The 24,401-nt window shown below is 37.4% G+C and overlaps 1 protein-coding gene and 1 non-coding gene across 2 annotated transcripts; one reads left to right on the top strand and one right to left on the bottom strand.

The window, feature by feature from the left end:
• On the bottom strand, positions 1 to 24,401 carry LOC114615407 (vomeronasal type-2 receptor 26-like). Its single transcript, XM_028761136.1, has 6 exons — positions 24,187 to 24,401; positions 22,369 to 22,666; positions 16,667 to 17,473; positions 10,426 to 10,650; positions 8,984 to 9,107; positions 1 to 893 (listed from the first exon to the last, which is right to left on the bottom strand). Exons 1-6 carry the CDS (start codon positions 24,399 to 24,401, stop codon positions 1 to 3), a joined length of 2,562 nt encoding a protein of 853 aa, XP_028616969.1.
• On the top strand, positions 6,672 to 6,800 carry LOC114615430. The gene has a single exon (XR_003710469.1). It is a non-coding gene; the product is annotated as a small nucleolar RNA SNORA17 (small nucleolar RNA).

The raw sequence follows: 24,401 nt of genomic DNA, 5'->3' as shown, positions 1-24,401 counted from the left end.
TCATTTAAAGAAATTCTTTCTAGAATAGCCGCCTGACCTCAGTAAGATCACATAGCATTTGGGAAGAAATATACAGCCTAGTAAGGTAGAACTGGAGGCCAGAATTGAAAGAATTTCCACGGCCACCATGGTTTTGCCTTTGGAGCTCAGGTAAGCAGGCACAAAAGAAATCCACACACTGCAGAAAATCAGCATGCTGAACGTGATTGTTTTTGCCTCGTTGAAGCTGTCAGGTAGCCTTCTTGCCAGAAAAGCAATAAGCAAGCTGAGACTGGCCAGAAAGCCCAAGTACCCCAGAACACAGTAGAAAGCAAGGGTGGACCCCTCATTACACAAGAGGATGATTTGCCCAAACTCTGACTGCATGTCAACATCAGGGAAAGGGGGATATGTTCCCAACCAGACTGCGCAGATGCACACTTGAATGATGGAACCACAGAAGACTATAATATTTGAGAGTCGGGTCACCATCCACATTCGTAAGGTGCTTCCTGGTTTGATGGTTTGGAAGGCCACAACCACAGTGAAGGTCTTTGCCAAGATAGCAGAAACTGCAACTGAAAATACAACCCCAAAAATCATTTGTCTCAAGACACAGGTGACTGTGCTAGGTTGGCCAATGAATATTAGTGAAGAAAAGAAACAGAGCATTAGAGAAACTAGGAGGAGATAACTGAGATTTCTGTTATTTGCTCTGACAATGGGTGTGTCCCGATAGCAGATAAATAATCCTAAAATCATAGCTGAAAAGGCAGATAAACTAATGGCCACAGAAACCAAAACAGCTCCTAGAGTATCTTCATGGGACAAAAATGTCATAATTTTAGGGAGACACTGATTCCTCTGCTTGTTTGGATACTGATCTTCAGAACACTTGATGCATTGATTCATATCTGAAAGGGAGGCAGATTGGTTTATTACATTACATTGTGGCATTTTCTTTTGTTTCTTTGATTTTGATTTTACCAAATGATGTATCATTGTTTTAGAAATGATTCTTTAGGCAGTACATTTTAGAGGTGAATTGTTTTTCTTATAATAAAAAGTTCTAGTTTGAATGAATTTGTTAAAATCCTTAATTAAATTCTGATTAGAAGTTCATTTGTGGAAAAATAATTTTGCACTTAATGTTCAATGTACATTTATTAACTACATTTATGTTATTTGAGTTTTCTGTACTTTTACAGAAAAGTTTTTAAATTTCTTCATATATTGTCATTTTTTAAAAAAGATACAGGTGGAGGTAAGCCTTTGAATATTTAAGACAAATGCAGTGGAATGGAAAGTCTTATTCTCTAAGCTTAGATTTCATTCTCTTTCAAGGACACTTGCATGGGACCCACCTTTAATTATGAATATAATTACAGCAAGTCACAGTAATAGACACCTGTACCTCTAGTACTCAGGGACAGAAACAGGAGGATTACCAGCAAGCAACTCTCCCAGCCCATCATAATTTCATATTGATGTCTTGTCTCAAAAGAAATGAGAAGAAAAGAAAAGAAAAGGAAAGGAAAGGAAAGGAAAGGAAAGGAAAGGAAAGAAAGGAAAAGAAAAAGGGTCTGTTATTTCTAAAGAATGATACCCCAGACTCAAATAGTATGCTACAGCAAAGAGCCTTTACATTTCAGAGGACCTACATTTAGCGGGCTACCATACTACAGGATAGAAGATAGATGTGTGGACTCAGCAGGGCCAATTTAAATCTCATTAGGGTAGAAGTGCCTGATTTTTTACCTTTCCCTTGATTAGTTAGCTCTATCTACAGGGATATGGATAACTTTGTGATTGGTTAAGATACTGGGAGATTTTGGTGACTTTTGCTAATTTGGCTCAAGCTAGATTGTGGTAACAGCTTCTACAGCTTCTGATTGGCTGCTTATGAGATTGGCTCCAGCTAGGTAATGGGGGCTTCCTGATGGCTGCCCATGAAGGTGATTTATTTTTCCTGGAATTGACTTGTTTTAAACGTTTGCAGTTCTGGAAAACAGAAATTTGGAACTAGTCTCCAATACTGCCAGCCCGTTATGGAGTCAGCCTGGCTCTGGCTCACTGTGCCCTCTCATTCCAACCTCTTATTTATAACTGAATCGAATAATTGCTGTGTCACATCTTTCCCACAAAGCCTTAGTCATTAGCTAAGGGGTCAATTGAAACCAAAAATCATGAATCAATGCCAGAAATAGGGGCCTTTCTGACTTAGCATCTCAGCCTATAAAGTGGCCCAATGAATGTCATTATTTAATATTTAAATTTTGCTGTTATTAGGACATTCATTGTTTCCTTGGGGGCTCATGAAGGCTGAAATGCTAGTCAAATATTGGGCAATGGGGCATGTATAAGAAGCATCTAGTTATCTGAAAGACAAGGAACTCCCATGTTGATTGGACTAGGTAACATCAACTTTTAATAATTCAGCATTTAGCAGTTTGCAGTCCTCAGGTGGTACCTGGATGTCATTGTAACACTTTAAGGTTGGACAGACATTGGTTATGTGAATTCTGGGTTATCCCCTCAATAGCATGAGGAGTGGGGATAGCAAGTTTCAGTCTCATGGTTATCTTGTCAGCATCCTTGAGCAACAGGGAAGAGGCAGCTATGATCCTGAAGCAGTTTAGACATTCTCAGGGCACCATGTCCTGTTTCTTCAATAAATAAGCCACTGGTCTCTTTGATGATGCCAACATTTAAGTGAGCACTTCTTTTGCTATCCACCTTCTCCATGCACATACACATAGATGGTTTTAAAAGGCATGTCCAGTTTAGTTTTCCGTACTGTCTTCTTTTGTCCTCATATCAGCTTCAAAAAGACTTTTTAGATAATCTCTGTGGTAGCCATTTTTTCTCTGGATCAACTGGCTTACTTTAGAAAATTTATGAGCCATCTAGTGGCTTCTCAGGGACCTCCCCAACACCATCAAAATCTGACAGTAGACCCAGAGATTCTCCTTACCTCCATCAGTTAGGTTGAGACTAGGGGAAGGCCACATCATTACCAGACTAGGCTTGGGTTAGCAGTCTATTTGCTCCCAAAACCTATTTACACTCATCTCCCATGATGGGCCAGTGAGTTACATGACTATATCTAAAAGAAGTATGAGTACTGAGTGTTTCTATGAAAATGGGGAAGTTTGCAACTTTCAGTTGTAAATGTTGTTACTAGCAAAGGGCATATATGTTATGAACTATCTCCTTTGTACATTTTGAGGTTCTGCAGTCTGGAGGGATAAGGTTGTAGTAGAGTCAGTCCTCTGGGCAGTACAGGACCATGTGCAAGGTAGAATACAAGTGGAGTCAGGAGAGTCAGAGGAGTCAAGTGTTGTTGCTCCCTCTGACTGTGCTGGTTAAGTAAGAGCAGTGGTGACAGAAGCAGAGATATAAGGAGAAGGACTGAAACCTTCTTCAGGGGCTGAGGGAGGATCAAGGTAGAGAGGGCAGGTTAGACTCTCCTGCAAAAGAAGGAGTGTTGAGAGCAGTGCGGTTAGTGACATAAATAGTTTTAACAAACAGGTGTCTTTTTGACCAAATACTGCCATCTGAATATCTGTGGCCAGTGGCCTCATAGACAGTAACGTTTAACCATCAAAGAGAAGCTAAAAACTAGCTGGTGATCATCCTAAGAGTTCCACCACGGACTATAAATTTAATAACAGATTTGTTTCTCTAGGCTAGGCCAATAAGATTACATTCAAGGAAAGATTATTGAGATTAGTATGCTTTACCTGTTATTTTTAATTATATATAACAATCACTAGGTATTAGTCCACTTTTGAGTAGGTTTCCACTGAACAAAGAAGATACACCCTCTTGTAGTGATGCTCTGTAATCAGATAGAGGATTTCTTAATTCTTAATGATGATCTTATAAGAATTCCAAAAATTATATTAGCAATTATTAGAACACTGGTATTAGTTCCTTTCTGATGTCAAAACTGCAATGAGAATTATGCCATACTTCAAATGTCCCAAGTTAAATGCTTCTGAGATAGGCATGCATCTAGAACTTAGAGTACATTCCAAGAGGTTGTAAAATAATTAACCAAAGGTCATAAAAAGGGAACTACTGATTTACTATAGGTCCAAAAACAGAAGACAAAATAATGAGTGGGTTTACCTACATGAAACTTCACTAATACTTTTGTCACAAAAGTTACGGTTTTTAACTTTCAATGAACATGTAGAGCTAGTGAAACATGGTGAACATTTAGCTAGATAAATACTAATAATTAATGTGCATGTCAACTTCTCTCTGTTGTAAACTCCTTATTCAATTTATGATTTGAATTTATGTGTAAACTTGTGGTGAACTTTTTACCATGTGGTAATGTATTCTGAAAGATGTATATTTGCTGAGGCGAAAGAGAGAAGAAATCCCATTTTTCATAGAGAATTGAAGAAGAATTTTTTAGAGAGAAGAACCTTTTAGAAGAACTTTCTTAGAGAACTTTCATAGAAAACTTTTAGAGAACTATTTAGAGAGAACTTAGAAATGAAGATTAAAGTTACATTTTAAAAGTTTCTTCCTCATGACTCCCTTCTTTATAAGAGGGCCATTTATTTCTACACACAATGATTAGTTTGCCAGGATGATCAAACAGACCAGAGCCTTCCACAGCTCTATAAAATGGTTCAGGATAAAGCTCAGTCGGGTGCTCAGCACTTGTCTCTTCTTAGGAATAATTTAAGTTCTTGTACAAGAAGATAAAATGCACAAACAGAATACACACAGAGAGACATGAATGACATTACTGGGAACATAAAAACCACAAGCTGTTTAAGATGGTCTGCTGTCCTATACATGAAAAGCCCATAGACACAGAGATTATTCAGAAATTAGACGGAAACTAGCAAGTTCTTCCTATAGGGATGTTGGTGAGCATACTCCTCAGTCCCTGATGCTTAACAAAATACTCATCTACTTTGCCCTTCTCCGACTCCAGATTAAACCCAAAACAGAAATGCGGGGACAGACAAGACAATAGATAACCAGACACCTAGACTGTCCAATTGGAAAAGAAAAAGCTCAACTATTTGAGTTAGCAGAATTCAGTAAATGAGCCCCCAAATGTAAGGGTTTATGATTTGTAAAGAATGATACTCCAGACTCAAATAGTATGCAACAGTAAAGAACATTTATTCTGCAGAAAACCTGAAAGTAGAGGTGTACTATACATCAGAATGGAAGATACAAGTCTGGACTTTGTAGGGTCAGTTTAAAGATGTAAAAGTAGAAATGGGTGACTTTTACCTTTGAATGGTTGCCTTCATCTTCACACATATAGGTGACTTTGTGAGTGGTTCATAAGGATGAGGGGGAGTTTTTCTGATCAAGTACACTTGGCTCAAGTTAGGTGGTCAGGCAGCATCTACAGCTCCTGATTAGATGTCTATGAAGTGGGCACAAGCTAGGTAGTAGGATAGCTTACTGATTGTCTGCCTCCTAAGGGTGTAGTTTTAAAAAAAAAATCCTGAAATTGTTCAATTTTGTACTCATCCAGGCCTGATAAACAGAAACTTTGGCCTAGTATCCGAAATTATGAGTTTGAAACATGTTATGGAGTCACTCTGGCTCTGGTTAACTAAGTCCTCTCACTACAAGAAAATAGATTGAGGGGCTGGAGAGATTACTCAGGGATTAAGATCACTGGCTGCTCTTTCAGAGGTCACGAGTTCAATTCCTAGCAACCACATGGTAGCTCAAAACCATCTGTAATTAGATCTAATGCCCTCATCACATTAAATAAATAAATAAATAAAGCTTGTAAAAGAAAAGAAAATAGATGAATATTATTATTACCATTATCATTATAATTGCTATTATTGGTTTTTCGAAACAGGGTTTCTCTGTGTAGCCCTGGCTGTCCTGGAACTCACTATGTAGACCAGAGTGGCCTCGAACTCAGAAATCTGTCTGCCTCTGCCTCCCAAGTGCTGGGATTAAAAGCATGCACCACAACTGCATGGCTAGATTGAATGTTCTAAGAAGCATATAATGAAGTCTCAGTAACCATTGAAAACCCAGTGGGCCATATAACCCAGTCTGAATGTATTTTCAAAGGTGTATGGTGAGCTCTGATTAAATTTAGTCCATGTAATAAAACATTTTCATGGTGACACTGGTATGATTTGTGAATGGAGAGATGCATTTATAGCATGTGCCTAGTGTATTTGAAGGCTTTACTTTCAATTCCCTGCATGAAAAATATGTTAAATGCATGAAGAGGATAGAAATATTTTCTTAGAATTACTTAATACAATAGGGTGATATCAGCCTATTAATCTCCTGATTTTCAGTAAATACAAACTAGTATATTTGCAATTCATTTTGTAAGAGTCAGTATATTTAAAAGAGCATAAAAGTTATTGTTTTAGATTATGAAACATGTAAGTATTGAAGTACAAAGATAATGTTAACGAAAAGAGATTCAGTCATATGTACTTGTAAACATTAAGGCTTCTGTTGATGGCGTAGAATGTACTGCGATGAGGAGAAGAGGGAAAGAACTCCACAAACATATTAGGTAAAGCTAAAGGTACTTTATAAAAATGTTAATCCTAGAGATTATTAGTGTGGATATACTTTCTTCAATTTTAATCTATTAAAGTCAGTGTACTACTTTTTAAAAAGTAAACAAAGGGTGCATTAGTAGTTGATAAGTATAAAGTGTAAGGACTGCTCTTAGGGTTGCAGGTGTGGCTGCTGTGTCACATGCACACCAGTAGGTGGCAGAGAGGAGAGAGGTTACGTCTACCCACGGTGTTCTGACCTAGGAACATCTAAATGATTAGTAGACTAACACTCCCTGGAGAAAGAAAGCCTGAGATGACCACTAATCCAGTGCTACATAAACCCAAATAACTCCCAGTACAAAGAACAAGCCAGAGACTAGAAGTTTTCTAGGCCTGAAGCCACCAGGTTGGAGTGAACTCAACACAGACAATCATTAAAGCCAGATGAGGAATGATCCTGATATAATCCTTTCACCAGCTGCAGCACACAGGACAATGAGCCCTATACCTCCGTTGGTTAGTATAATTGAGCTGACCCTGGTGGTTGGGGCACAGGTAAGCCAGCCCCAAGGGCATGAACATGGCAGAGTTGGCAAGCCACTTAACTGCCATGCACTGACATGGGTGATGGATAGATGCCTTCTTCCTTACCTCTTATGACCTACAACTTGTAGTAGTGCTGACCCCAAGGTCATCAGAGCAGAAGAGCTGTCAATTCTCCTTACCTGCCTCAGCACTCAGATACCAGGTCCTGAACCTTGCCTTTTCAGCACAGGATAGTTGGCCCTGGATGTAGGGGTTGCACCTGAGCCAGCACCAAGGACATGATTGTAGGACTTCCTGTCCTGCCTCTTATGTACTGGTAGATGGTGCTAACCAAAGAGAGATTCTCTCCTAGCCACTCTTGTCCCTTGTCATCTATCATAGGCAGAAAAGATTGTTCTGGGATTGTGAAAATGGGATAACTGGCCAGGTCTTTCCCCAGCTACAGCACTTAGGAGAACAGTCCCTGAACTTCACCTGAGCATCAGGGTATATCTGGCCCTGGTTTGAGGAGTCGTTTGTCAACTGGACATAAGAGCATAAAGGCAGTAAAGTCTTTATTTTCAAGGCCTTTTAATTGGTCCACCCCAACATCTACTGCCCTATGAACTGCTGGAATGTATAGAGGGGCCAGTCCAAAATATCTAAAATTTAACAACAGGGTATCCAAGAGCAGCCCTAGTAACTATGGAGTAGCAGAATCCAGAGTATAAACAAAGAACATTGACAAGCAAAGAAGTATAGACATACGGGTATGACATGGAACACACTCTGACATATTATAGTTTCTAAAATGATACATTTTTCTGTTAGTGCTGTGGAAGGTTGCAAGGGGAAGGATACCTACAAGAGGACAGGAAGATGAGATGGATTGGGAAGTATAATGTGAAAATCACAAAGAACCAATGCAAAGTTAATTTAAAAAAAAAAGAAAGATCAAGGACTTGGTGGTGTTCATCTGCCAGCCCAGCACTAAGGAAGTAGTGGGCTTGCAAACTACCACGACTTCATCAACAAACAAAACAAAGGACATTATTTTAAGCAGTCATTGATAAGTACAGATTTCAGCAGGAGAATAAAATTGGCATTACAAAATACCTGCTTTGAAATAGATGTTAGATGTGAAATAAGGACACAAAACACTGGTAGTAAGCACTGCTGCTGTGCTCTGGGGAGGCTTTGCAATTACAATCAATTTGAGGAAGATGTGACATCTCTACAGTCAGAGGACAGTGGAGGAGCATTTCTGCACATCACTCACAGTCCGAATATCACTCACAGCCTGCACATCACCCATCCTCTGGGATCTCTCAGTGCTTAGCTGTACAGTGACCTTCTGCTAGTTTACCTTACCAGGAAATGGATAATGAGAACTCCCACAAGAATCAAAGTAATTCCAAAGCAAAACTATTAACTTTACCTATTGTTAGGGTTTGCAGGGACTGTTAACTTTTTGGCATATACAGGATTTTACCTTTGACCATTGTTCATAGTTTAAGGTATGCAGGGGGAAATAACGTGAGGATTACAGGAGCCCAGAGATTTGACAATCCAACAAACTGGACAAGCCAACTCACCAACCAATAAACAACCAACAGTAACAAAAATGACTGTGTCTATATTTGCTTGTTTTTGAAGGTAGGCATTCTCTATGCAGTCCTGGAACTCGTACTGTAGACCATGCTAGCCTTGAAATTAGAAATCCACCTACTGAGTGCTGGGAATAAAAACCTGTGCAACCTCCACAAAGCAAGAATTTGTTTTAAAGTAATTAAGAGTCAGATATATCAACTCTAACTGTGTCTTCAGACTTTTTATTACTTACTTCTGCCCGATTTTGAATCATTTCGACATTCAGAATCATTTCTAGAAACTTCCACATTCAGAACCATTTCCAAAAATGTCCACATTCAGAATCATTTTATAAATACCTGTTTCATTTGCAATCTCTCCATCTGGACATGGGAGGCAATCAAAACAACAGAATGGTTTCCCTTCAACAGGTGCTTTCCTAAATCCAAGTGGACAACTTTGACTGCAAACAGATACAGGAGTCTGTATAGGGGACATGAGAGGAGGGAAGGCAGTCAATTCATGACATTCAGTATTAGCATCCAGATGGCAGCAAAACATCTAGATGTTCAGCAGAACATCTGTGTACTGTAACAACTAAGAACTACCATGCTTTTAGAGAGTGTGAAACCATAGTGTCTCTTTCTTTCTTGATCTCTCTCTCTGTTTCTCTTTTACTTGTTTTTTATTTCATTCAGCTGTTATTTCTATTTTGTTATATTTTGTATACTGTATTATTATATTTAAAAGAATTTTTAAATTTGAATATACTTTGATCCTATCCTTTCCCTACTCCAACTCTGTCCAGATCTTCGCCCACTGCCTACTCACCCAAATTTATGATCTTTCTCAGAGAATAAACCAAAATCCCAATAAAACAACAATCACTTAAAACCTAGAAATTAAAATACAATAGCACAAAAAGAAAAACAAAGCAAAACAAAACCCACTAAGCTGTAACCAAATAAAAGTATATATATATATATATATATATATATATATATATATATATATGTATAAGTATTGTTGATTCCCTTATTGTTCTACTATACTAATCTTGAACAGGAGAACTGAGTGAAGTAGTTGATATACACAGTGTTTTCCATGAAGAAAACTTATTTGGTCTCTCAGAGACTATAATGTTTCCCATTACTATGTATCAACTCTTTTTAATCACAACACTGAGATTTTCAGGGTAAACAGTTCCAACAATAAGCAGATGAATGTGCATATGGAATTAAAATTCAATTCCAGAAATATGTGTACAGAATATTTAATTATATTGTGCACTCATAGATTGTATTATTTACAGAAAATAGCTTATTTGGTTGTGGAATGGCTCAGCCCTCATCAAATCTTTAATACCAAAAATCAAAGGCAAAATTAGTTGGTAGAAGGAACCATGTTTGAAAGTAACATCTAAAAAAAAACAGTGATGAATCAAAGAAAGATCTCACAGAGTGAGTCAGAGATAGGAAATATCCAGCCCTCATAATAGACAAGGAAGATGTAACTGGGTGGGGTTCCACACCAGCAGTCAGGTATTGAGTTGGGACCCAGTGATGGATGAAACCAAAGGCTAATGACTCATTAACTCTCACTTACTTTTCTGGGACTCAGAGGCTGATGGCTTCTGGTGATTTAACTCTCTCTTACTATTCTGTGACCAGAAGCTTTTGGTTTTAGGCAAGTAACATTCTTTGCTCTTCTTAGGCCAAAAGCTGATGACTTCTGACAATCCTGTTCTCTGAGAAATTCCACTCTGAGAACAGCTCATGGTACTGACCTCAGAGATACTCACCCCCTTGTGGTATCTGCCCCAATTTATGAGTTTTTCATTTAGGGAAAGATGCTGCACACTGTGAGGTTCAAAGACAAACTCGCCAACCTTCACTTGAGCTTCGGTACCGCTCTGCAGAGACTGGTAATTAAAGATGTCAAGCTTGGTTGCTGACACCTCCTTGTTCTCAACATTCCCTTCATTGGTACTTCTCCCAAGTTGTCCCTTTTGTAAGAATGGATGGAGCTGAAAGTGAAAAAATAACATTCAGAATTGCACTATAATTCACTGAGATGTAAATAAACCTGGTGACCTGTATTTCTCTAACTGTATGTTCCTATGGCTTTCATTATTGTTCTGTATATCAAACGTTTGTCATAGGGCTAATCTTTGCTAGCAGTAGGGCTATATGACACAATCATGCACACAAACACACACACACAGACACACAAACAAATGCATGGACACACACACATGTGCACACACACACACACACACACAACAAATATACACACACACACATTCAGACAAACACTCAACAAATACTGGATGTAAAAGATGTTTTTAACCAAATGGACAGTACAGCAATAAGGTAGCTGTAGGAGATCAATGGATGATAAAATAAAAATTCAAGTAAAATAAAATTAAAAACAAAATAAAAATTCAAGATATCATTATTTGTGGATTCCATGATAGTACATATACAAGCACCCCTACCAGGGCACTCTTATGACAAATGAATACTTTTATAGATGTGGTTGGACTCAAGATAAAAAAAAAAAAGTAGTTTTCCTGTATATAAAAGACAAACAATCTGAGAAAAAAATCAGGAAAACAAAACTCCTCACAGTAGCTACAAATTACATACAATATTTAGGGATAGCCAAATAAATCAAGTAAAAGATTTATGTGATAAAACTTTGAGTCTTAGATTGTAGAAACAACAGAAAATATCTGAAGATGGAAAGATCTCCCATACTCATGGATCAGTAGAATTAACATAGTCAATAGAAAAATAACTTCAAGAGGTATCACTATTCTTAATTTTACATTATAGAACAGTGCTATAATAACAGAAGCCACAAAGTATTTATATAAAAACACACATGTTGAGCAATGAAATTGAATTGAAGACCCAGAAATAAATCCACACACCTCTGCACACCAATTATATATTTAATAAAGGAGACTGAAATACCAAGTAAAAGGAAAGAATATTCAACAAATGGTGCTGTTCAAACTGAGTATCTTCATGTTGAAGAATGCAAACAGATCTATATCTATCACCCTGAACAAAACTCAAGGCCAATTACCAATCACATTAAACAAGATCAGACACATTGGAAAAGGAAGTTAAAGTAGAAAACAGCTTTAAACACATTGGTACAGAAGACAATTTCCTAAACAGAACACTGATAATGCAGGCACTTAGACCAGCAATGAATAAGTGAGAGTTCATGAAATCAAAAAGCTTCTGCAAGCCAAAGAACAAGTTCAGAATGCGACATAATTACAAATGGTTTATACCAACTCTACATCTGACTGAGAGTTAATAACCAAAATATATAAAGAACTGAAGACACTAGGCAACAAGTAACCAAACAATCTAAAGAAAAAGTGAGGTACATAGCTAAACAGAGAATTCTGAATAGAGGAATCTTAAAATAATATTCAATGTCCTTAGCCATTAGGGAAATGCAAAACAAAACTACTTTGGGATTCTGTCTTCCACCTTGAGAATTAATGAGATCAAAGACAGAAGCTCATGAGGACAAGGATATCAACCAAGGTGCACACTTCTGCATTGATAAAGGGAGCACAAACTGGTACAGCTACTAGAGAAATGAATATGCTGGTTCCTCAGAAAATTGGGAATCGATCTACCTTAAGACTCAGCTACACTACTCTTGGGTTTATACCCAAATGACACTCCATCCTACCACAAAGACACCTGCTCACCTATGTTCACAGTGGATTTATTTAAAATGGCCAAAAATTGGATAAAACCTAGATGTTTCTTAACTGAAAAATGGATCAGCAAATACACTTAAACTATGGATTGCTACTCAGCTGTTAGAAAAATGAGACTGTGATATTTGCAGGCATATGGAAGGAATTAGAGAAGATCCAGAGTGCTGCAACCTAGACCCAGAAAGACAAACATAGCATTTAGTTAGTTATATGTTGTTATTCTTTGTAAAATAAAGGATAATCATGGTACATCCATGACCCAGATAGACCCAGAGAGAGGCTATGAGACAAGGAAGATTCTGCGGGTTGAGGGTACAGGTCATAAAGATCTCCCTGGGAATGGAAAATAGAATAGATTTTGTGGGTTGACTAGAGGGTGGATAGAGAGGGGAACAAGAAGTAAAGAGTTTGGGGAGGGATGTATAGCAGGAGAAGTTATGGACAGAGACACAGTGAATGATGGAATAATAGGGCTTTTAGAGGCAATGTCAAAACCTAGTGGAGTGGAGCTTCCTGGACCTATGAGGATGACTTTAGTAAGAACTTAGTAATGGAGCATATGGAACCTGAACTGGCCATCTTGTGTAACTTGGCAAGGCTCCCAGTGGTGTAGCTTGGATACCCACCCAGGGAAAAAACCTTGGACCCACAACCTGTCCTGACTGCAAGATGTGCTGGGACAACAGTGTCTCTAAATCTGTGGGAGTAAACCGGCAATGACTGATCTAACTTGAGATTCAAGCCATGAGATGCATCACATGGCAGACACTGCTTGGATGGCCAGGAACCTGACACTGGGTTGCTCAGAGCACCAAGGGAAAATTGAACACCACTGACAACAACAGCAACTAGTCAGAAACAGATTTGTAAGGCTATTCTGCTATAGTCATAGAGCAGTGCCTAGACCTGATATATCAGAGACTTCATGTAGCAAGTGATGGGAACAGATGCAGAGATTCACAGCCAAATGATATGCATTGCCTGGGCAACCCATGGGAGATGGGGAAGGAGGATTGTAAGAGCCAGACCAGTCCAGGACACCAGGAGAACACATCCCAAAGTATCAAGGAAGCAGGGTTTACAGTGGCTCACAGAGACTGAATTGACAAATACAGAGCCTGTAGAGATCTACCCTAATTCATCTACATACATGCTATGCTTATTTAGCTTGATGCGGTTTGGGACTCCTAACAATAGAAGAGTGTGCATATCTGACTCTTACATTTTGCTTCCTTGGGTACCCTTTTCCTACTACTGGGTGGCCTCATGGGCCTTGATATTAGGGTATGTGCCTAAGCTCACTGTATCTTCTTATGCCATGTTGATATTTCCCTGAGAAATATTCCATTTTAGAGAAGGAAAACAAAGAACCATGGGATCTAGGGGAGAGTGGGGTTGGGCAAGTGAATAGGAGGAATAGAGTGATGGATGTTTTATAGGAAAGAAGAATAAATTTTTTGAAAATAATAAAATAATAACCTCTCCCTTATAGCTCAGAGAATGCTATAGAAGAGGAGGCACTCTTCTTTCTGTTGTGTGACTTCCATGTGATAGTTTTATTTCATTTTATGAAATAATTTTTGTTTTATTTAAGAAAAGTAAATGAATGAGTGAATGAATGAATGAATGAACGAATGAACTGAATGAAAACCTAGTGACTAAGTTAAAAATTAACAACTGTACTGTCACTTATACTTTCTGGGAAAGGGAAAATGAGTTTTCTCCCATGGAGTCACACACACACACACACACACACACACACACACACACACTTACATAAAAACAGAAGACTTGGGATTAAAGAAAAACTTTGTCGAGGATCAAGTGTGACTAACACAAGTATGTATTAGTTACTGATCTGTTGCTGTGATAAAGCACTATGACCCAAGGAATTGACAGAAGGAAGAGTTTATTTGGGCCTATGGATCCAGGGGAACCAGAGTCTATCCTGGTGGGGAGCATGGCAGCAGGCACTTGTGATAGCATAGAAAGCTGAAACACAAGAAGGTAGCCGTGAAGTAAGATGAAGATAAGTAAATGTCAAAACTCCTCTGAATTGAGGTATTTACTCCAGGAAAACTACATCATACATATTTCCCTAGACAAATGCCTCAAAAACTTATTGTTCAAATCCTGAGCCTGTGAGGGATATTTCTCATTCAAACCAACACACCTCTGCAGGGAATAGAAAGTGGAGTGAAGGAACTGAGGGGAAACATAGTCAAATGAGTATTGTATACACTTGAATGGAATTATACTTATGAAATCCAATATATTGTATAATAATTATATGCCAATAGAAATAATAAAACAATATTCTTAATTATTTTGCTAGTTAGGAAAAGAAAGATAACCAAGTATATAAAATATCCGTTAGGCAAAACCTGTAAGATGCTGATGACAGAGATTGAAAAGACATAGAGAGGACACAGCATCAAGGATTAGAAGAGGTGATACTGTTTAAATAGTCAATTATACCAATGGTCTCACAGATTAGGGCAGTCTCTATGAAAATTTAAATGACATTTTTTCTCAGACATTGACAAGGCCTATAAATCCCCACAGGAGAAGGCAACCACAAGAAGTCACATGCCTTTTGTAAACTTGAACAAGAAGAACAAAATTAAAGCATTGCATTTCCCATTCCAAATAGTTTTGTAAAATTACAGCAGTACAAGCATGGCCTATAACATGCACACATTGCAGAGGAGCTGAACAGAAGTCCAGAAAACAACCAAACCAATAAGACACCAAGAACTCACAAAGGGTGAAGTGTAGTCTCTTCTACAAATGCTGTTGTGAAAATAGGGTGAAAAACTGCCATTGGATTTTTGTCTGTTTCATACACCAAATAAAGTAAAACCAGATCAAAACCTCAGAATAAAAATTTCTAGGGTAAATTGGAGAGGGAAGTCCTTTGATATCATTGGTCTTGATGAGGATATTTTCAAATATGATATCAAAAGCAGTCAATGAAAGCTAAGATAAATTATCCTTCCAAGAAAGAGCATCTGCACAGCAAAGAAACAACCAACAGTGTGAAACGACAGTCCATGAAATCCAAGAAGATATTTGCAAGTAAGATACCTAATGAATGGTTATTATCCCAAGTTTATAGGTAATGAATGAAATTATTTGGTCAAAAAGTTAAAATAAGGAAAAGTTTCTGTTAGATTGTTTTTTCAAGACAGGGAGACATGTGTTCACAAAGTGTGTGGAAAGACGTTTAACATCACAGGCCTCAGAGAAATGTAAATTTAGCTCACCATGAGCTGCTATATTACATTCTATATATTAGGATGCCTGATGTCAAAATTCAACACACAATAAAGATTTATGTGATCTAAAGGGATTACTAGTCTTTAGTCCAGAAATAACCATTCACTCTTGGGTTAGAATCTCTAACTAAATACAGAGGATCCCACCTACAGAAAGAGATCATGAGAGGGAGAGAGAGCTGGATGGGAGAAAGGCTAGGACAGAGGAGGGAGGGATACAGAATGCAAAAAGGCAGAGGTAGAAAATACACAACATTCATTATTATGTGTTTGAAAGTACCAAACAATGAGGAACTTTAAATAATATCAAACAAAAAAGTGTTGATAAAAATGTAGAGGGAGGAACTCTGGTACAGTGTTAGAAACTCAATTGGTTTGCAAAGCTAAGCAGGTGCAGAGGGGGAAACATGGAAAGCTGATGTGTTGTGATTAGTGCCTCTCCATTCAATCCACATTGATTAATGAAAACTGTTTTTGTTTCAGTTGGTGTTGGGATCTAGTTTTAAAGACAAGGTCTGTCTATACAGTCCAGGCTCCCTCAAACTCATGAAGCCACATATGCTGTGAAATAGTCATGGCAATGTCTAGCCTTACAGAGCTATGTGTTCTTTCTAGGATCTGCTTATCAAAATAAAACAAACTATTGGCATCAAATGTGCCTAAAACACCTTAAAATATGCCGTATTTATACTTGTACAAGGTATTTGAGTTGTATTCTATAGTTTCTTCACATAAGAATAAAAGAATAATAAAAAATGTGACATAAAAGGGCATGAATATTATTGTTTGAATGTGTTAAAATAGGAAAATAAAGAATAGGAAAACCATTTTTTCAGCATCATGCACATATTGTTTTCTGACTAAAATGTTAGTTCAACTTTAAGCACCACAAATATATTTTTCCTTAATTTTATCTTTAACTTGAGAATAACTCTGAAAGTTCATGAAACAACATGGAGAATTTACAATCCAATCCCAACACGGTAAGAAAACACAAGACCAGCTATTGCTACCTTCCATGGGAGAGGAGCCTGGAAGACACTTTTATCAAGTGACTCTCCTTCCACTCTTAGTGACAGCTCCTCATGGAGTGCCTGAGCAATGGCGTGTACAGCAGCATGGACTTTGTAGCTATAGGGTGAGGTATTCATATCCCAGTCATGAAAAGGACGTGTGCTCAGGCTGCCATTTTGCTCACATCGACTTGGTTCCATGACTCCATTCCTATAGATGTATGGACATCCAAATAAGACCGACCACATCTCCTGAATAAAGATATTATGACTGTATTTTCTGGGTTGGACACTAGTGAGAAAATCTGTGAATCCTAGAATTTCATCCATGTGAAAAGAAAATGATAATCCTCCAAAAGTGAACAAATTTGTATTTTGATAAAAAGTAAACATGGTTAAATCCAAATCAGAAGTTGTGATCCAGACATTATGAAAAGTATGATACTGAATGGTGTCTTCCACAAAATACAGAAGAGAACAAGTGTCACCAAAGGCAACAATAACAGATGTCAATGTGAATCTTTCGAAAAAAAGCTTCTCGTGTACTGTGTCCACAGCAGCAGTTTCTGGAATCTTTTCTGCAAATGCAAGACAAAGTCCATGGTTCTTCATCTCCTCTATGATGTCCCTAAGGAAGAGTTCTCCCCTCATATCATCTGAGATGACCAGGCCAACCCAGACCCAAGAGAAGTATAGCAGCAGTTGAATAATTCCCTGATACAGAGCTGTGGTGTGCATAGGAAACTGGTAAGGAGACTGGAGCTGGACTTGGGTCCCAAGACTCTGGTCAAAAGGAGCATAGCTGATCTAAACAGAAAGTTACAACTAAAGATACTATAATTAGGTTTATTCTCAAATGACTTTATGTCTTCTCTTAATGCACTAGGACAAAGTACACAGTTAAATAACTTTGCTAAGAAATACTAATTTGTTATCTATGTCCCATCACTTACTTTTTAGTCCTTACATAAAGTGTATCTTTATCTTTTCACTTTCCTAAAAGGTATCAAACAGGGCCACAGAGTGTCTATCTCTTTCTATCAGTTAAGACATTACCAGTCAAACAAAAGCATTTGCAAATCTGTCATTTCTCTTACTAAAAATTTCCTCCTCCTGATATGGAAGGGGAGAAATTTTAAAACTAAAGAAGTCATAAATTCATTAACTAATTATCCAATAAAGAAGAACCTAAGAAGCATTTTAAAATGAACGAGTAAAGTGTAAATTTCCCTAGAAGTTCCTTTGTTTTTGTCTTTCTGTAATGCTCAATATAAGCTTGCTTAGGATAGAAGGCTGAATATCTACCTCAATGAATGTTGGAAAGTTTCTCTTTAATAGTAATCTGGTTACCCCATCACATTTCTATCCCTCTTATCACAAAACTTCAATTTATATTTATTCACTTTCATTCCTATGTACTTAGGGCATCTCTTCCGGGGTTGGGAGTGGACTAGATCCATCATTTGTCAAATTAAATGACCAATTATTAAAATTCACTGTACTTGTTGGCACAAAACAATCCATTTCTTTAAGATGTGTTCCTGAATGAGTTCCAGGATTTTTTCCTTTGATCAAGGAATGTATTTCAAGGTTTGGCCAACACTATCAGTTTGCCTTACTGAATCTTCTATCTTTCTCTACACAAGTGGTATCAGAATATCCCAGTGTCCCATGGCTCATGTTGGGACTTGATCCCCTTTTCTACACAAATTCCATAAATTTTCTCCTAAAGTCAAATGTCCACTAGATCATGCCATAATCCACAGCTCACACTCTGGCTGCATTCACTGACTTCACAACAGGCATCTGAATATGAATGTTTACTGAACATTTCACTTATTAAATCCAAAATTATGGTAATTGTAAACAGATATTTAATACATGTTAATTGACAGGAAGAGAAGATTAGATAAGGAGGAGGAATAAGAAAGAAGAAATCAGAAAATGAAATAAACATGAATAAATTGAGGAAGGAAACAGTAACATAAAGAAATACTGAGTATTTAGTAAATGTCCAAATTCAGCAATTTAAATAGATAATACAAAATGAGACAATTTTTTAAATTATTCAACATTGATAATGGGTTCATGAAGCCCATGAGACAAGTTAATAACTGTGTTTACTTAAAATATTCCAAAATCTAAATGAACTACTCTTAAACTATAAATGTAAAAGTTATGTTTTTGAAATGTGACAAAAATGCATCCAAAAGATAAGACAAGTGTCTGTGGTAGAAAGATCTTTTGTCCTGCTTACAGGACAAGCCCAGGGCTCTTTCAGGTCTCCAATCCACGTGTTGCTCTCAGGAAGACAGCTGCTTCTCCAGGGAGATGGGCTGACCAAATACAAGAACTTTAGTTTGTCAGTTCCCATGTCTGAGAGGGCTGTGGCAGGCTGCCATCTCAGGAGAGAACAGATCATCTAACACTGACCTACTGTGACAGGGGCTGAGAATGGGGAGTGTCAAACCTCACAGAGTCTTCAGGCATCTGAACAGGCCTGGATGAGGCTGCCTCAGATTGCAGGTGTGGAAATGGAAGTTCACAATGGCAACAAACTGAATAGTTTTGTAGGAAGAGGCTTTGCTCAGGCAGTTTATGGAGGGATAACTTAGGTTCACTGTCTTGCTAACTAGGCTCTGACCTCAGAATCAGTCTGTAACTGTGGAGTCTGATAGGCCAAGCTTGAGGGACTGAAGAGTAAATTATAGTGCTATGCATGCATGAAGATGCCATGATAAATCCACTTTATACACTAACTTAAAATTTTATGTCATACATACACACATACACACATGTATATATATACATACATACATGTGTGTATGTGTGTGTGTGTGTGTGTGTGTGTCATGAAGTTTATTAGGAGGCAGTGTGAGTCAGAAGTGCTTCAGCATCTCTATAACAAGTCAGAGATGCTAGCATGAGTTAGTACCCCAAAGAGCATAGTAGAGACAGATAAATCCTAAGAGTTTGCAGACTAGTCAGCCCAGAATCTCAAGCTTCTGGTTCAGTGGAAGACCCTGATTCAAGGCATCAGTGTAGATAGAGATGGAGGAAGACTCTCTGGTCTCCACATGTGGGTGTCCTGAAATACCTACCTGCACAATCACAGGACACATTTACTTGTAACACACACCTGACACACACCATTCCCATATATTTCTCTTACCAGACACACACATGCATGTACACACAAACATACACGGAAATGCATAGGCAGAAATACATGTACAGAGAAAGAGAAAGGGGGTGGAGGGAGGGAAGGAGAATGGGAGAGTGAAAGGGAGAGGGAGAGAGAAGTAGAAAGGGGAATACTAGAATGGTAGAAGAAACCCTAAGGCAGGGAAGGTAATAAAACACTGAACTAAAAGCTAAAAGAGTTTTGTTAAGAATGGAGAAGCAAGATGGGAGAGCGTGAGTGATGTCAGGATGCAGACAGTAAGAACAAAGTGAGTGTGAACGGGCATGATGAAACCCGTGCATCCTATGATGACAAAAGAAACATTCTAAGGAGCAAAGTTCAATTCCCAGAAACTGTATCATGAAATTCATAACCTCTAAATTTTAAAAATAACAAAAATGTATTTACATAAAAGTAGAACATGGCTAAGTAATAATATATGCAAGTAAAACAAAAGGAAACATCCAAGCCAGCAGAATTCCAACTCAAACAAAGAGACCAAAGAAATATGAACACCCAAAACAATGTGACAACCCAAATATCATAATTCCTTAACAACTGAATACAGGGATACTGACATGGATAAAATGCCAGATGAAAAATACAAAATTTACTAGTAAAATTACAAACAAATGGCTAGAGTTTATTCACTTTTGCCGTTCAATTTTAGTTTGAAATCCTAGCAAAATCAATACAGTAAAAAACACACCCACATAGGGTATGAAGAAGGCAAATTATTCCTGTTTGCATATGATATGTTTATGTCCGAATGTTTTCTCATGGGCTCTTCATGGAAAGTTAAGTATGAAACTCCCTGACTTTATATACACTTTCATCAAAGCAAAGAACACAATATTGATATCCAACCTAGTAGTTTTCTATATATCAATAATGAATTTGTAGAGATAGAAATAATGGGAGTATTACCATGTACAATAAAAAAAGCAACTAGGAGTAAGTGTAAACAAAGATGTGGAAGACTTTAAAGGTATTAAAGAGGAGGTTAGAAATTGGATGAACGTGGATGCATACAGAATGGCCAAATTAATATTACAAACTATGCCCAAATGATATATTATTAAGGATAATTCACATCAATCTTCCTATGACTCTTTTCACAAAACTAGCAAAGACAATTCTAAAGTTCATATGGAAACACAAAGACTCCAACTGTACAAAGCCAACCTAAATAGAGAAGGTACTGGTACATGTTTTACAAAACCAGATGTCAAATTGTACTACTGATCCATAGTAACATAGTAGCCTGGTATTGGCAGAAGATAAACCTTTTGACAAACTAAACAGAAGATCAATAAATAAACTAACAGGGCTACAGTCACAAACAGATTTGGAAAAAAGACAATAGCTTCCACAAATTGATAGGTAAATTAAATACCTAGCCACATGTAGAAAAATTAATGTGGAGTTGTCTCTCTACCCTGTGCAAAAATCAATTCAAAGCAGCTCATGGCAGGAAAACAGAATGGAGAGATGTTATGTGAGAGACTGAAAACCAGTAAGAGGAAGGTAGGAGGATCTGTGACAAAAAGGAGCCAAGTACGATTATATACACACTTCTTAAAAATAATTGTAATCATTATTAATGTTATAATTAGCATATGACCAAAACCAAATATTTAAAATAAGAAATAAAATTGATTCACAAAACCCCATAAAAATAAACTTCAGGTCACGCATTGTGTTACATGCCTTTAATCCCTGCTGTGGGCAAGCAAAGGCAGAAGAATTTCTGTGAGGCTATCCTGAGCTACATAGGAAACTCATGACTGCATGTTGAGAACCTGTCTCAAAGGTAAACAAATAGGTAAAAATTAAAAATAAAACGGTAGCATAATGCATTTTACAAAGATTTTGAGTTACTTCATGAATATATCAAGAAACAGTACCAGATAACTGTTATTTGCAAACTTAATTTCTAAAGAGCCCTTCTCAAGTTTATTACTAAGTAAGATGCATTTGAATTATAAATTCTACTACTCTAGGATTGTTTATAAGAAATCATTACTGATCAACGGGAAGAATTTTAAAGACAAATATTAAAACATTCATGCCAACAGAGAAAAATTATAAACATTCCCAACAAAAGCCAGAGTGAGCATTACCCATGGTTCTTTGGAAAAATAAATGATATGTCTCAATCTGAGCTCATAGCACAGTAAAGGAATCAGGAATATGTTCACAGTAGTTACAGTGAAGATACTAAAACTGCATACGAAAGAAAGACTGTATTGACAATGGTATAAGACAAAGGAAATTTTCTTGGAGTGGAAAGAATACAGATTGTCATTACTTGTATCTAGATTTTTTTCAAATTTAAAGGTTTTAAAATTAAATCTATCATACAAGCATTATTCATCTTATGAATAAATTACACTGTAGACTTAAAATGATAACTAAGTAGTAAACTTTTAAGTACATCAATAAACAGTAACTGAATTAGTTAGCATTTATTACTATTGTATGATGTTTAACTATGAAACCAGGATTCTTTGCATACTTGTGGGATATTGTAGAGACTTAGAACTCGGGAGATCTGAGTTGATATTCCTGTTGAAATGCCTCCTATCACAGCAACCAGCTTATCAGTCTTCTCAGGCCTGCAGGTGTAGTTAGGAATTGGGGGGCTCTCTCCTGAGAGCAAAGCCATAGAACTCTCCACAGCCTTCATCTCAAGAAAGTCAACATTGAAGAGATAGAATCCCAGGGACATATTGAATAGAATCTTTGGGTCCTTGTTGAGTTTTTCTATAGCAAAAACCATTGCCAGCATTTGCTGATAATGTTTGGTAAGATAGCTAGGAGGAAAAAATTGGAAAGACAATTTTTGTTGGTTCTTTTTAATCAATTAAAATTAATTTTTAATTAAAATGTAATTACTTCATTTACTTTCCTCTCTTTTGTCCCTGCAGCTCCTCCCATGGCCTCTCTCAAATTCTGGATTGTTATTTGTAACTATCTCGGTCATATAAAGAATATAGCAATAATCCAAGAAACAAGCAAGATATTCTGTATTAGACATGTAGAGGAATTAGTCTTTTAAAAGAAGATTCATAGTACAACTTATTCTCAATTTCAAAATTATTGCTTTTTGATTTTTTTTCTTATAAAATCAAAATAACGTCTTTCTGTTTCCTCTCTGTGTCTCTCTCTGTCTCTATTTCTCTCTGTCTCTCTGTCTCTCTGTCTCTCTCTCTCTCTCTTTCTCTCTCTCTCTCTCTCTCTCTCTCTCTCTCTCTCTCTCTCTCTCTCACACACACACACACACACACACACACACATTTTCATTTAGGCATGCCAGTACTGTTAGAGTATAGGACATCATCTTGAGTATAGGCAAGCTACTAGGGCAAACCTCCTAAGGAAACTGACTCTCCATTACCCAGTATCCACCAAGTGCCAATAGCTAGGAATTGGTGGGATCTCTGAATTTTTGCTTATACAAAGTTTTGCTTATACAGCCCAGGATGTATTTAAACTCACTATTCAGACACAGTTAACCTCAGGCTAACAGTGATCCTCCTGCATCTGCTTCTAAAGCTCTGGAATTAAAGGTTTGCACTATCATATACTACTAAATTTACAGTTCTACCTTTTTACTGTGGAGCTTGTGTCTGAGAAAGTATAATTGAGGAGTAAAGCATGTGGGAAATAGCAAACATTGAAACTTCGTATTTCATGTGGTCTCCAAATACAGGATAAACCTTGAGAAAATACACAGTGCTTGATCAACTATGGCAATTGAGAAAAAAGTGTCAAGTCAATTAAAGCAGGAAAATGTTATAATGTTCTCAGTATAATATATGTAATGAAAACAAAGAAAAATCACTTTAACTGAAAATTATTTTCAAAGCCTTCTTACATATTTAAGAGAATTTGGCATGAGTAGGGGAGAGACAAACAGAGACTCAGTCATGGCTGAGTAGCTATTGGCACTTGGAGGCTACTGGGGAAGGGAGAGTCAGTGTCCTTAGGAGGTTTGCCTTACTAGCTTGCCTATACTCAAGACGATGTCCTATACTCTTATAGTACTGGCATGCCTAAATGAAAACCTGAGAAAGGGCAGGGGACAGAAAGACAGAGAGAGACAGAGAGACAGAGAGTGACAGAGACAGAGAGAGATTGATAGAGAAATTGAGAGAAAGACAGAGAGACATACACACAGAAGAGACAGAGAGAGACAGAGAAAGAGATTCCATCAAGTTGAAGACAGGAAACATTGGATGGGAATCAATAGAGGTAGTTTTCATCAATATACATTCTATACATGTATAAAATCCCAAATTAATATTTTTAAGGAGAGAAGCCAAACACTTACAAGTGAGCATAAGCCGGAATAAGGTTTATATCTGTAAATTCAAATTTACTTCCATTTATTCCACCAGACACTGTAAAGGAAAAGAGTCCTCCAATAACAAAATCCCCGTCTTGATAGTAGCCAGGAGAAGCAGGTAAATTTAAGGAGAAACAAAAAATGTGTTCCTGGAATACAGTGAGAACAATCCAGAGAGAGGAAGCAATGAATAATTTCAT

The sequence above is a fragment of the Grammomys surdaster genome, unplaced genomic scaffold (assembly GCF_004785775.1).
Source record: "Grammomys surdaster isolate TR1022 unplaced genomic scaffold, NIH_TR_1.0 126660, whole genome shotgun sequence".
Taxonomy (NCBI): domain Eukaryota; kingdom Metazoa; phylum Chordata; class Mammalia; order Rodentia; family Muridae; genus Grammomys; species Grammomys surdaster.
The sequence above is the reverse complement of the archived record's forward strand: the minus strand, read 5'-3'. Positions and strand labels throughout refer to the sequence as shown.

Bases quoted from the DNA above. Each gene is read 5' to 3' on its own strand.
- LOC114615407 (XM_028761136.1), bottom strand. From the start codon at position 24,401: ATGAAATTATTCATTGCTTCCTCTCTCTGGATTGTTCTCACTGTATTC. The intron at 22,667-24,186 runs GTAAGTGTTTGG...TTTTCCTCCTAG, and splicing joins ATTCCGGCTTATGCTCACTT to CTATCTTACCAAACATTATC. The intron at 894-8,983 runs GTATTTATAAAA...CCTCCCTTTCAG, and splicing joins AGAGATTGCAAATGAAACAG to ATATGAATCAATGCATCAAG.